Here is a 12665-nt window from a genome sequence, read left to right on the forward strand (position 1 = left end):
GCACCAGGCTCAGGCAGAGCCTGGGGGACTCCTGCAATTCCCACACAAGGACACCTAGACCTTCCAGTCGCAGCTCACCAGCTTGTGAAGGTTTTCTTTCCTGCAGTGCTTTCTGGGGCAAATGTTTTCCTTTTGGCATCAGCACTTTACCGTTTTGCCCCTGTGTTTCCAGCTCCCAAGAGGACAGCCAGTATTGCATGCACCCTTGCTGTCCTGGGTATCACGGATCACCGCGGGGCTTCCGAGTCCTCTCCCAGCAATGTCTCCTCTGCCTCTCCCATACTCAGAAAGCCAAATCTTGAAGCACACGAGGGGATGTACGAGTTACAAAAAATAAATCCCTTTTGTGTATCATTGCATCAGCCTAGACTTAACTTGTGAAACCAAAGTTTCTGGTGGGTGACAAACTCCCAACAGACATCACCCAGGCATGAGGCCAGCAGTCAGCAAGCGACATGCAGGGCAGCCTTTCGCAAGACCTAAGCATCCTCAAGCTCTGAAAAGGGCCAAACCTCTTCTCTCCGCTCAGGAATCAGGTCACTGGATGCTTTGTTTCGCTTCAGCATGGCAGGATTTTGATCGTCGCTGCTGGCATAACTTGCGCCGGTGACGTGGTGGTCACGCAGCAGAAACCCTGAGGACAAGCGAGGCTGCTGGGACACTGCTTTGGCAGCGTGAAGCGATAAGCTGGGTCGCTTGTCCTCGCCGGCACTGGGAAGGCAAGAGGGCATTGCCATGGCAATGGGATTTGCCGGCTCGGCACATGGCATTCCTCACCAGGGCAGCATCAGAGATGCTCCCAGGGCGCCCGGGCAACGGGGACAAGGAGGAGCTGGTGCTATGAGTGCTGCAGTTACACAAAGCTGCCTTCTTTCATTCTGGAAGAAGAGTCTTACCTAGATTTAAGCCGCCAGCAGTTGCAGGGTTTAAGAAAAAGATGGTGTTGCAGAAGCAAGCACGTGAACTACCTAGCAGGGAGGAGTTGAGGTGCAAAGCCTGAAGCGAGAGTTGCAAGCCGCAGTTTGCACTGCTGGTTGCAACCTGTTTCCTCAAAATGTAGAGCAGGGCTTTGCAGCGAGAGCTCTGCTGGGAGATCAGAGAGATGGCAAGAGATAGCAGGTGGAGGTGGGGGAGAGGAAGGATGGCAGGGTGTCGCGCGGGGTGTCACGCCTCCCCGTGTCACAGTTTGGGCTTGCTTTGTGGACACAGGCACTCGCTCACCCCCGCAGAGCCGTGGGGTTAGGAAGCACTCGGGGCTGGAAAATGCCCCAAATGTTATTTGCTCTTTTGACGCTCCCACACCAGAGTCCTCCTTAAAGGCACAAATAACGAGACTTGAAATTCGTGGAGTGGGGAAGGTGCGAGGGAGAGAAGACAGGCACTCCAGCACACTGTAGCTAAAAAGCAAGGCGGCCACCTCCTCAGGCCAAAGGATGATGGATGGGGTCTCATATCAGCCCCCAAACACCTGCCCAGACCCCCCTTATTGCAGGCAGGGTACTCCGAACGGCAGCAACGCGACCAAAGAGCTGCCCAAATCTCGCATGGTGGGGACGGCAATGGCTAGAGCGGTAATAACTGGAGCTCTTCTCATTTGCAAGCACCAGAGCAGACACACATCGGTCCACAGTGAGCTGAACCACGGTTCAGCTGCTGCTCCAGCCACCCCCCACCTTGAGATGGGTGAGCAACAGCCCAGGACCTTTCAGACTCGGAGTGTGAGCAGGACAACTCCTGCAGCCACCAGCACGCTTGCCCGTTGGGATGCTCTTGACATTTTTGGCATTTACAGATGGGAGATGGCACCTCCCCAAACGACTGCAAGAGAGGGTCCCACAGGACCAGGCGCCGAAGGAGGCTCTGGCTCAAGCCTGTACTCAGCAGGATTGGACCCCGAGTCATAACCCAAACGGCCTGGTCACCGAAACATCGTGCCCTGTGCCTGTTCCCCCCTTCGTGCTCGACGTCTCAATGCTAAGCTCGTTCCCGCATTGCTGCCCGGCTCCATTCCACCCCCTCAAAAAACACATTTTGGTGGCTCACCGACAGGGAGGGGTTGCCCTCGTCCTCGACAGTGACCACCAGGCTGTAGAAGCTCTGCCGCTCGCGGTCCGGCGGGGAGGGACGGGTGGCGATCTCGCCGGTGACGCGATCCATGCGGAAGGTCAGGTCCTCGTTCCCGCGGGTGATGTAGTAGGAGAGGACGCTGTTGAGGCCGGCATCCCGGTCGGTGGCACGTACCTGGACCACCGCCGTGCCACCGCCGACGTTCTGCAGGGGGAGACGGCGGGGTGAGCGGCAGAGATACACGACGTAAATCGCATGTGCCTCATAATACATAAAATGTATAAATAATAACATAATTCTAATATAGAGAGGGATTTTTCCAGGCATTGCGGTGCTTGAGGCTCCAAACTCGCTGCCCTGACACCCAGCAGCCAAGCAGAAGGCTGCTCTCCCTCACCAGCTCCTGGATGCTCTTTTTGCAGTGCTTATTGTGAATGATGTTTTATTAATAAATGCATCTTTGTGCAAAAATTAACCAAGGCTACTCATCCTGCAATGGATAGCTCAGCTGATAATCAGCCACAGGCTTAGCGATGGAAGGCTCTGCCCTTTCCTTGAGTGCTCAGATCTCTTTTGGTTTGAAACTCTGAAGTTAAATATATTTTCTACATTAGCTTTTGAAAAGAAATGGAATAAAACTAACAGGCGACATTTGCTGTTAAGTCACCAAAGCCAGCTGCCACTGCACGCTGGAATTGCACCTCTTTTTCCATATGTTACAACATCTCCCATTTGTTGCAATGAAGGATTTTGATTTCCTGCCGCAGAAAGCTGCGCATTAGGTCCTATCTAGGCTGGCACAGCCTGGGAGAGTGTAAAAACCAGTGTGTGTGCAAAGGTGAAGGCTGTGTAATGGACTCAGAGCTCAGCTAATTATTTTTGGATAGTCCCATTACGGGGGAAATCAAAACAGAAATTCTGTTCTTCAACCAGCTCTGAACATGTATTAAATAGATAAGAAAATCCTAACAGGGCAATAACTTTAATGCAAAGCTATTAATCATGAGCACCACTTCCTCACAGCTAAGTGTCACTGGCTATTACTCGTATTTCATTTTTCATCATCAAATTGAGAACCCCCCCGGTCCAGGAATTAAACTGTCAGGAAATAAGTTGTCTTTTCTCACGCCTGATTGTGTTTTATTGCTTAATTATCTAGCTCTTGCCGAGCTGCTTCCTGAAAGCAATTCCTATTCTGCACCGCGCCGCCTCTTGTGTCATTTCGGTGGCATTTCCATGGGCATGTAGCCACTTCTCCTTCCTCCTGGTCCCTGCAGCTTCATGGGCTTAAGTTGCCTGCAGAGCTCTCTCCTAGCCCAAAACAAGGAGGCCAGCACAGGTGAGGGCTTGCAAGGGGCCAGCAACCCTTGAATGACCCAAGGTGAGGTTTGCAAGGGGCCACCAACGGAGTTGTCCCCACCTGCAAGACCTTGTGGCAAGACATCACCTTGGGAGGACGGAAGGAGAGGAGTGGGGTCGCCTGCTTACCTCACTTACGCTCACGTTGTAGCCGAAGGGGCTGTCGATGATGGGGGGGTTGTCGTTGACATCGAGGATGTTCACTCGCAGAGTGTGCTCCTTCCTCCGGGGAGGCACGCCGCCATCCGAGGCTTGGATCTGCAGTTGGGGATGGATTTTCAAACAAATGCTCTTTTTAAGCTCACAGCCCCAGGAAAATAGCCTCGATGCTCAAACCAGAAGAAGCCCAAGGAGGTAAGCGGGGCGGTTTGGTGCTTACCCGTAAGGTATAGCGATCCAGCAGCTCCCGGTCCAGCGGCCGTGCCACAAACACCTCGCCATAGGTGTTGTTGGTGGTACGGATCTCGAAAGCCCGGCCAATGTTCCCCGATGTCAGCGAGAAAGTCACCTGGAAATGTCACCGGGAAATAAAAAAAAGGGCAGGCAATAGGATGCTGTGAGGAGGAAGGAGAGAGAGGAGACCCTACAATTATAAACCCAGCATTGTCTCAGGAAGGCTCTGGGCATTTTAAAAGGTCCACAGATGTTGAGCTCCACAGATGTCCTGGCTCATTGCAGCCACCCCAACCATGGGTCAACCCCGGTCTCATCCACAGCCCTCCTACGGAGCTAGCAATGTTTTGGTATTAAGGGTGGTATGGAGCATGTGGCAGGTCCCTTTCAGACACCAAAGCAAGACGGTGGCTCACTAATGGACCCCAAAATCCCAGACCTGACTCTGAGGGTGTCAGAGCAGAGTCCCCCTGATTTCCAGCCCTGCCTGTGACATCTCAGCCAGAAACTGCAGCGAGAGCAGACGGGACCTCATTAACGCCTCTCTGCGTGGTAAAGAAAATAGCGAGCGGCAGAGAGCTTCCTGCTCAGCCTGCCAAGGGCTTTGCTGCCGTTCCCCGTGGTGGGAGAGGCCACAGCTGGTTTTCAGATTGCCAGGCTCCTTCTGACACATGTCCCGCAGAGCTCTTTGCCCCAGACAGCCCAAGGACGAGCGTTTTCCTCTCTTGCAGGCACGCCTTGACCGGGGAGCTCTGGTACCCGCTGCACAAACATCCCCAGCACCACCGGCGTCAACGACCAGCCTTTGCTTTCGCAGGGATGCGGAGCAGGGGAAGGGGTTGGGAAGATGCTGATGGAGGCATTTCTGTGTCAGTGAAACGCTACCACAGCCTTACGGGCAGCCCCGAACCTGCTGCGCCGGCTTCCCTACCTGCCCGTTGCTGCCAGCGTCGGGGTCGCGGGCCAGGACCACTGCCACCCGCTTGCCGACGGCGCTGTCCTCTGCCACGCTCACGGACGAGTCGGAGGTGATGTCAAACTGGGGGCTGTTGTCGTTCTCGTCCAGGACCGTGATGGTCACCTGTGGGCATGGCACAGGACTCAGGCAGGAGCCGGCTCCCTGCCCACCCGGCATCAACAGCCGCGCTGACATCCCCCGCAAACTCTTGACCCGCTGCACCCTTCCGAGGTGCCAAAAGCGTGAGTGTTGTCCATGCCATGTGGGAATGGGTGCAGGTATTTGAGCCCAGGAACTGAAGCTACATCCCTGTCTGCAGAGGACGGAGGAGGAGGAGGGATGCTTAGAGGCTGGAGAGAGAGTGCCAGGGTGCTACAGCTCTCAGTTGGTGGATTTTTCTATGGAGCACCCTATGGTTTTTTATCCTCCAAATAGCTGGGGATGGAGCAACTCACGCTGCTGCAGGCTGACCCTTTCCTGCTAAGCTTTTCAGGAGCAGCGATTTCATCTCTGCTCACAGCACCAGAGGTTGGGTAGGGTTTGCTTTAAAGTTAAACAGGCACAAAGAAGAGAGCGCTGTGTGTATTTAACTAAACCAGGGCAAGGTGGGCATAGAGAAGATGTGAGCTCCCTCCTGGGAAAAGGCACATGGGCGAGTGAGAGACCGGGCAGGAGATGCTCGGAGGGGCACTCCACCGCAGGCGACCAGGGACCAGGTTACTTCGGCCACAATTAGCCAGAGGAAATGCTCTCATTGCGTTTGTAATCAAAGAGCTGCAATGTGACACAGAAATGAGAGAGGAAGAGACTTTCTGTTCCCGGGGCTCTATTTATGGGTGCCCTGAGCCCCCAGGTGCGGCCAGCCTGAATGTGACAACATCCCGGAGGAAGCTGGGGAGCGACTTATGTGCCTCGGGATGATTCGGTTATTGTTGCCCCTGAATTAAAAACAGAGAGCCAGGAGCGGGGAGAGCCCATTCAGCTGCTGCGACGGATCCGGCAGCTGCTGTCCCAAGTGCCAGATCAGGGCGTTGGGAATTCTGCTCGCCAGCAGCAGGGTGGCTCACGGGCGCCGCTCCATGTCCCGGGGGGGTGTCACAGAGGCTGGTGGTGCTGGTGGGACTGGGCTGGAGACCTCTGCCCTGGTCCCTCCCTGCAACTCAATGCAGAGTTTGGGATGGATCCTGGCCCCCAAGATGATGCCAGCACGATGGACACGCTTACCTTCTGTTGGAGGAAAGCAGAGGGGAAACAGAGAAAACAAAGAACCAAGAGTTAGTGGGGGATGAGGAGGTGCGGGCAGCTGCAATGGGCAGCGGGCTAGCCCTGCGTTCCAGCGTAGCAGTGTCAGGGGCTGCGGGTACCCCCCCGCGGTGATTTGGAGGCCCGTCTGTTGGTGTATCCCTTTGTTTTTTCTAGATAAGCTTGGCGGATTTGCCCCTCGCTCTGGGAGAGGCTCAGAGAAGAGCACGGCAGTGTGTGGAGCGCACAGCTGCCAGCACCCATGGGTGGGGACAGGCAGCGCTTGCAGCCTCGCTGCCTTTGCCACCCAGCATCCTTTTTAGAGGCAGCAGATGCGCCAAGACATGAGAGCGCTCGAAATGCAGGGTGCTGCCCATCCCTACAGGCCACCCTCTGGTTTCACCCCCTGCCCCCCCCCACCCCGGGTCCCTGCTCCTCCAGCTGGGCCAAACCAGCAGAATTTGGGTTGTGCCAGCCAAGCTGCCCCTGTCCACGGCGTGGGGACCAGGCTCACCCTGCACCCGCAGTGCCTCCTGCCCCAGCAGAGAAATGCAAATCACCCTCCTGCTCGGCTGCCTTTGAAACTGCCAAATATAACCCTCTTAAACACAAACCACTGTGAAGTATTTCAAGGCCCCCAAATTTACCTCCCTCAAAACTGTTTTAGCTTGGTAAGCGACCTGCAAACTCTACAGTTTGGGGTGGTTTGTTTTTTTTTTAATTTCGTTCTCAGAAATCCCACCCTATGACACGCAGAAGCTAAAAGGCACCGGTCCGTGCTTACGCAAATGCAGGGTTTCCCCCAAATCAGGGTTTCCAGACCCCCGTGGCCAGAGCAGAGAGGACAATTAGGACATGCTGTCCCATGCCAGAGGAAGAGGGAGGTGACCTGAGGTCGGCTCTGCCAGCACAGAGGTTGGTGGGGAAGTGGGTAGAAGCTACTCACCACCGTGGAGTCAATCTTTGGTCCTCCATCATCGGCCACCACCGTCAAGGTGTAGAAATCCCCTTTCTCTCGATCCACCTGGCCTTTGACCGTGATCACACCCTGCCAAGGATGAACAACAGCCACGTTGGGGTTGGTGGCCAAGCAAGCCAGGAGGGACCACGCTGTGGCTACTCACAGTGATCCCGTTGATCTTGAAGAGGGAGAGCGCCTGTGCGTTGGTGTTGGGGTCAAACTTGTAGGTGATCTGGTTGAGGTTGTCGATGGAGCGGGCCTGGACCCGGAGCACCTCAGAGCCCAGGGGGATGTTCTCCATGATCACGGCCTCGTAGCTGCTGTTGGAGAACTGCACGGCCTCGTCCAGCTCGTTCAGCAGGCTGACGTACACGCTGCAGAAGCCCTGGTTGTTGGGGGGTGCCTGGTCCGTGGCAGAGACGTTCATCAGGTAGCTGGTTTTGGTCTCGTAGTCCAGGTACTCGATCGTCGTGATGAGGCCTGTGCTCTCATCGATCTCAAACTTCCCTTCGGCGCCCGACAGGATTTTGTAGTTCACCAGACCGCCGTTCCCTGGGGCAGGAGCAGGAACCACGGTGCCGGTTGGATGGAGCATCCCGAAGAGGCAGGCACCACCGACCCCCAACCCCGACCCCGACCTCGGAGCAGAGCCCATCCCACGTGGGGATTTCAACCCAGCCGAGCCAGGGTCCGTGCAATGGCTGATTTTACCACTTCCCCCCAGAAGCTGGGTGTTTCTCACCCTCACCTTCCTACCTGTGTCTCGGTCGGTGGCCCGGACCACCGCCACCGAAGTCCCTATCCCTGCCGTCTCCCGCAGCCCCAGGCGGTTGTACTGCCGTTGGGTGAACACCGGCACCTCATCGTTGACGTCTTCCACGTAGACGATCACCTGCAAAACCCCCCCGAGAAACCACAGGTGAGCCGGACAGGCTTGTGAACCCTTGCCAGCTGCTTACACTTGTGAGGGGAAATATATCCTTCACGGTACTCATCTGCTGCACAGGAGAAATGTTATCTCTACTACAAACACCACGTGATGGAGAGCGAACATGCACAGTTTAACATCATAGATTTAGACAAGCCCTGTGGTCAGAGTGACTCAGTCCTTCCCTGGCCAGAGGAAGGTACAGTCTGTGTATTAATTTCTCCGTGCTTTGGGATCCCCTGCTCAAAACTTTGCAGTTACAGACCCCGCAACATAGCAACGCTGACGACTCGGTGGGAAATTTTGCTCAAAGTTCAGCGGGTTGAGCTACCGTTTCCCCAGGGAACATCCTTTCTCCCCCTGGTTTTCTGCTTGCTGCTGGTGCTGCGGGCATGTCGCGCTCAGCCAGAGCCCACCCCACCAGTGGGTCTAAAAATAGATGCGAGCAGAGGGCTGGGTTCGTGGGAACCGTGGGAAGCTGGTGTGTCACTGCTGAAGATTATTGCCACTGGGTCCTGGCTTATTTACATAGATGCCTGGCCAGGAGACACGGTTTCTAACAGGCTCCCGGAGGCTGAACCGCATCTCACCGCCCGAGCGGGACTCCCTCTGACAGTGACTGCCACACCACTTAGCAGCCTCCTCACACCGAAATGTCACAGGAAAAAAGAAATAAAAAACCAACAAAAAACCCCCCAACAACCTCTTCTCCACCCACGGGTGGCCCCGGGAGACTTTTCATCAGCATTTCCATGCCCAATCTCTCAAACTTCCTGCACGCCTGCAAGGGCTGGAAATGACTGCCCCCTGATGAAGCATCCCGAATATTTTGCCTGAACTCCTCCACCTCCCAGGCCTGCTGCTCAGCCCTTGGAAGCCCCAAGGCCCTTACCCGCACAGAGCTCCTCATGGGTCCCTGCTCCGTGTTGTAGGCCTCCACCTCCAGGACGTGAGAGGAGTTTTGCTCCCTGTCGAGGTGCCGCACGCCTCGCATCACCAGCCCGGTGCTGGGATTGATGCGGAAGTTGTTGTGCTCGTTTCCTGTCAGGAGGGAAAAGCGAGATGGATGCTGCCCGCTGCCGCTGCATCCGTCCTGGTGACACACCGAGCCCTCCCCGGGGACCTATCTTGGAGGAAGAATATTGAGCAAAACCCAAGCCCCATCACCTCCAGCTACATCAGGGTTTGGCCCTGGTCAAGCCAGGAGCTACGGCATCTCGGCATCTATCCGTGACAAATCATCCACCAGCGATTAAACCTAATGCTGTGCTCAGGGGTGGGGGAAATGTTTCTGCGGGCTGCAAAGTGCAAAAGGATGGAGAGCGCAACCAGCCCAGGCTGGGCGTGTGGCTGGCCAGAGCCTGGTGCAAAATGCATAAAGGGGCACCTGGACTTACCCTTGACAATCCTGTACCACACTCTCCCGTTAACACCTTCGTCTGCATCTGTGGCTTTCACCTTCATGAGAAAAGAAAAGCAGTGAAGTTGAAGGGCAGAGATTTCCAGACCGTGACAAATCCTCCCACTCTCCTGAGGCTGGACATCCTGCTCCTCCACCTGTGCCAGGGAGCTTACAAACTGCAAAGCAAAATAAGTTACCCTCCCCTCGTCACTGGACAGCAGGGACAGGGGGTTCGGGGGCCCTCGGCTGCCAGGTGAGCTGTTGGATGGGCTTAGGATGAGAGCTGAGCCTGAGGACCATGCCCTGGAACCCACGGGTCAGCGTGCTGGTGGAGGTGCCTCCATCAGTCCTGCCCTGGACGTCGATGCTTGCCCCGCTGGAGTTGCCGCCGGGGACGGAGCCTCCCTGCCCGCAGAGCTGGCTTGAGCTGGGCAGGGAGAGCTGCTCCCATGCCCGGTGGGCACGCAGCCCGCGGCATCAGGGCAAGTCACCCAAGCAGCCGCATATGTAAAAATTACCAAAAGAAACACGAATACGACCAGCCCAGAGCACGCCGGTGGTCTCGACACTGGTCTGAATCCTCGCAAGAACCCGAGCGGTGGGTGGGAGCTGTGATGCACTTAGTTGTGATGCACTGCACAGTCCATGCACGTATCAAATCAGCCGTCCACGCCGGGAAACCCAAGTCACGGGTCCCCTCTGGTGTCGCTGAACAATACTGCAGTGCTTTCCCCACAAACCCCAGCCAGCAGCCCACCGGCCCCGGCAGCTGGGAAGCGGGACCCGGCGAGGGACAGCAGAGCCAGGGATTCCTCCCCAGCTGGCCCCGAGCCACCGCGTCTCCCCTCCGCCGAAATCACTTCCCGCAAAGCATCCAAGCCACGACCGCAGCGGTGGCTGCTTGCGAATTACCAGGGCGAGGACGTGGAGAATGCCTTAGCCTTTATTCTCCGCCTGCTTCCCCCTGGCATGGCATCTTCTGCCGCATCTTCTCCCTACAAATATTACCCAGCAGTTTCCTTTTTCCAGGCAGGTGGGGGTTTGTGCCCAGACGTGCACTGAAAAGAGGAGGGGTGGCTGCAAAGGATGCACGTGCAGCCAGAACAGCAAGGCCATTTATAGGGGCTCAGCTTTAAAGCCCTGGGCTGGCTTTCACCCACAGCCCCACGCAACGCTTGCAGGAGTCAGGGATGCTCTTCTGAAATGCAGTTTTGAGCTGCCTTGAACTGCTCTTGTTCCCTTCCACCAAATCAGCCTGCATCACCAGAAACCTCAGAAAATGCTGACCCCTGCACTTGCAAACTATCTGTGCCATGCACGCTGTCTTCCTCCATCCCAGACCAGTTCACATCTTGCTTACGGCCAGACACAACCCTGTGCTTTGCTCCGTGTTTCACCACAGACCCAGCACCTTCCTTTCACAGCAGAAAGCTCTCCCTCCCACATCGGCTCTTCCACCCTTGCGGCTCCCCGAGGCCACGGGCAGGAGCTGGGCTGTCTCCTCTCCGTGATGGATGGGCACCACACCAGCAGGCGAGCGATGCCCAGGCAGACGGGCTGCCTTGGCATGGCACTGGCTCCATCCTGGGAAGAGCTATGGCATCAGCCAAAACACCGTGCTGGGGCAGCAGCTGTGGGAAGAAAGCCTAAGGGACGGGAGACAAATCTTTGCAGCTTTTTGTGCCATCCTCTGCCCTGCTGTGCCTGGGAAAATGCATTTCAAGGTGAGCAAACAGGAAGGTTTTCAAAGTGATGAGCAAACTGCACCTTGCTAACACCCCCTCAACCATCCTTTTCCCAGCTCACCCCAAGCATTTGCTGCAGGCAGCTCTGGCACATAAACCAGGTGAAATGGGTCAGCCCAGGTATTTGGTTTTTATTAAAAAAAAAAAGTAGTTTGCATTAAACCAACAGCTGCTCCTGCCACCCTGCAGCCTGGAAAAAGCTCCGCTGCCGCTGCTTTGACTCACTGAGGTCCCAGAGGAGACACGGTACTTTTTGACAGACCGTCCCAAACCTGGCAAAACAATTTAACTTGAGTGCAAGCGGTGGGAGAAAAACTCTTTCTGCTGCAGGTGCAAGGCTGGGTGCCTCCAGCCTGCTTTATCCCCCTGCTACAGAACGAGCGGGCTGCAGGCAGATCCAGCTTTTTTGCAGGCCACTTTTCAAACACCCCCAGCTACAGCAAAGGGGTCAGAAAAGGAGGAGGAGAATAAAAGGATGGGGAAAAAAAGCAAGCGGCTTGGCGCAGAGTTGCCGGGCAAAGGGGGAGCAGGCGTACGGAGCGTAGCCCGCTGCCCCCTCCCTGGTGCGGGGGGCTCAGCCCACGACTGTACCATTCAGTTTTCCTGCAGGGGCAAAGCCTGGGAAAACACAGTCCGGGGGGGCTCGACCCCTCGTCCCAGCGGGGCACAGCCCCGGGACACCGCCACGGTGGCAAAGCCTGGGAAGGGGCTCGGGGGCCCCCTTGGTTTTGCATGCTCGGGCTGTCCTCAGCCCGGCTTGCCCCCTCTCTCCCACCCTCCCTTGCCCTCCAAAAGGGACGAGGGGGCTGGCAGCCCGCAGAGTGCGGTGGGAGAGGCGGCGAGGCAGGCGTGCGGGAGGCAAAGCCCGAGCTCGGCTGGTCGGTGAGAGGTAGGGAGCCCAAATCCCCATGGCAAACTCACAAAAGGCCATTCGGGCTAATCCCGAGGGGCGAGCGAGGCAGGCCAGGGACGTGCTGCTGGGGAACGGGCTGCGAACGGGGTGGGGAGGGGAGATGCAAAGTTTGGGGTGGGTTTGAAGTCAGGCATCCCTCCTGCCTTCCCCCGTTGCGTTGCTTTGTCTGTGCCGGTGATGGGAGAGGGGGAAAGTCTTGCAGATGCAGCGCTGCCGCTTAACAGGGACAGCGATGGGGTACGGTATCACTTACAGCCCTTTGCTTTCGCTACCCAACTATCCGGGTTGTTCAGCTGTGTGTTTGATGCCCTCCCGCATTACCTCCTCCTGCAAGCAAGTAGAAAGATTTAGTGCATTGGGAAAAGCTGGGGAGCTCCAGAAAAGCGTCGCTAAGCAAGACGGGGAGGGGAAAGAGAGCTGCTTTTCATCTGAGCTGTATTACAGGCACAGTAGTGCCTGAAAACAGCCTTTTCTTTGCAGGAGTTTGAGAAAAGTGAGGGAGAGCATATGGAAAAACTCCTGCCAAATTAAGCAGCTGGGCCAGGCCAGGCAGGCAGCGCCCGGCGCTGGGCAGAATAACGCTCTCTGCTGCTTGCGCACAAGAATCATTTCTCCTTCCTCTCCACCTTCCCTGGGAGCGTTTTGCTTTTTGCAATTTCTCTTCTTTCCCTCTGATCCTCACCTGCCTCGTGCCCCG

The 12665-nt window shown here is 56.3% G+C and overlaps 1 protein-coding gene across 1 annotated transcript in view; it reads right to left on the reverse strand.

Annotated features, from left to right (window-relative positions):
* The window catches only part of CDH23 (cadherin related 23), a 212050-nt gene that overhangs the window by 33199 nt on the left and 166186 nt on the right, over positions 1-12665 (reverse strand). Inside the window, 10 exon segments of the mRNA XM_075025382.1 lie at positions 2044-2271; positions 3556-3684; positions 3806-3934; positions 4751-4900; positions 6002-6004; positions 6966-7067; positions 7144-7532; positions 7737-7872; positions 8801-8949; positions 9306-9366. Coding sequence (XP_074881483.1) covers positions 2044-2271; positions 3556-3684; positions 3806-3934; positions 4751-4900; positions 6002-6004; positions 6966-7067; positions 7144-7532; positions 7737-7872; positions 8801-8949; positions 9306-9366 — 1476 coding nt within the window.

The sequence above is a fragment of the Buteo buteo genome, chromosome 4 (genome assembly GCF_964188355.1).
Source record: "Buteo buteo chromosome 4, bButBut1.hap1.1, whole genome shotgun sequence".
NCBI lineage: Eukaryota > Metazoa > Chordata > Aves > Accipitriformes > Accipitridae > Buteo > Buteo buteo.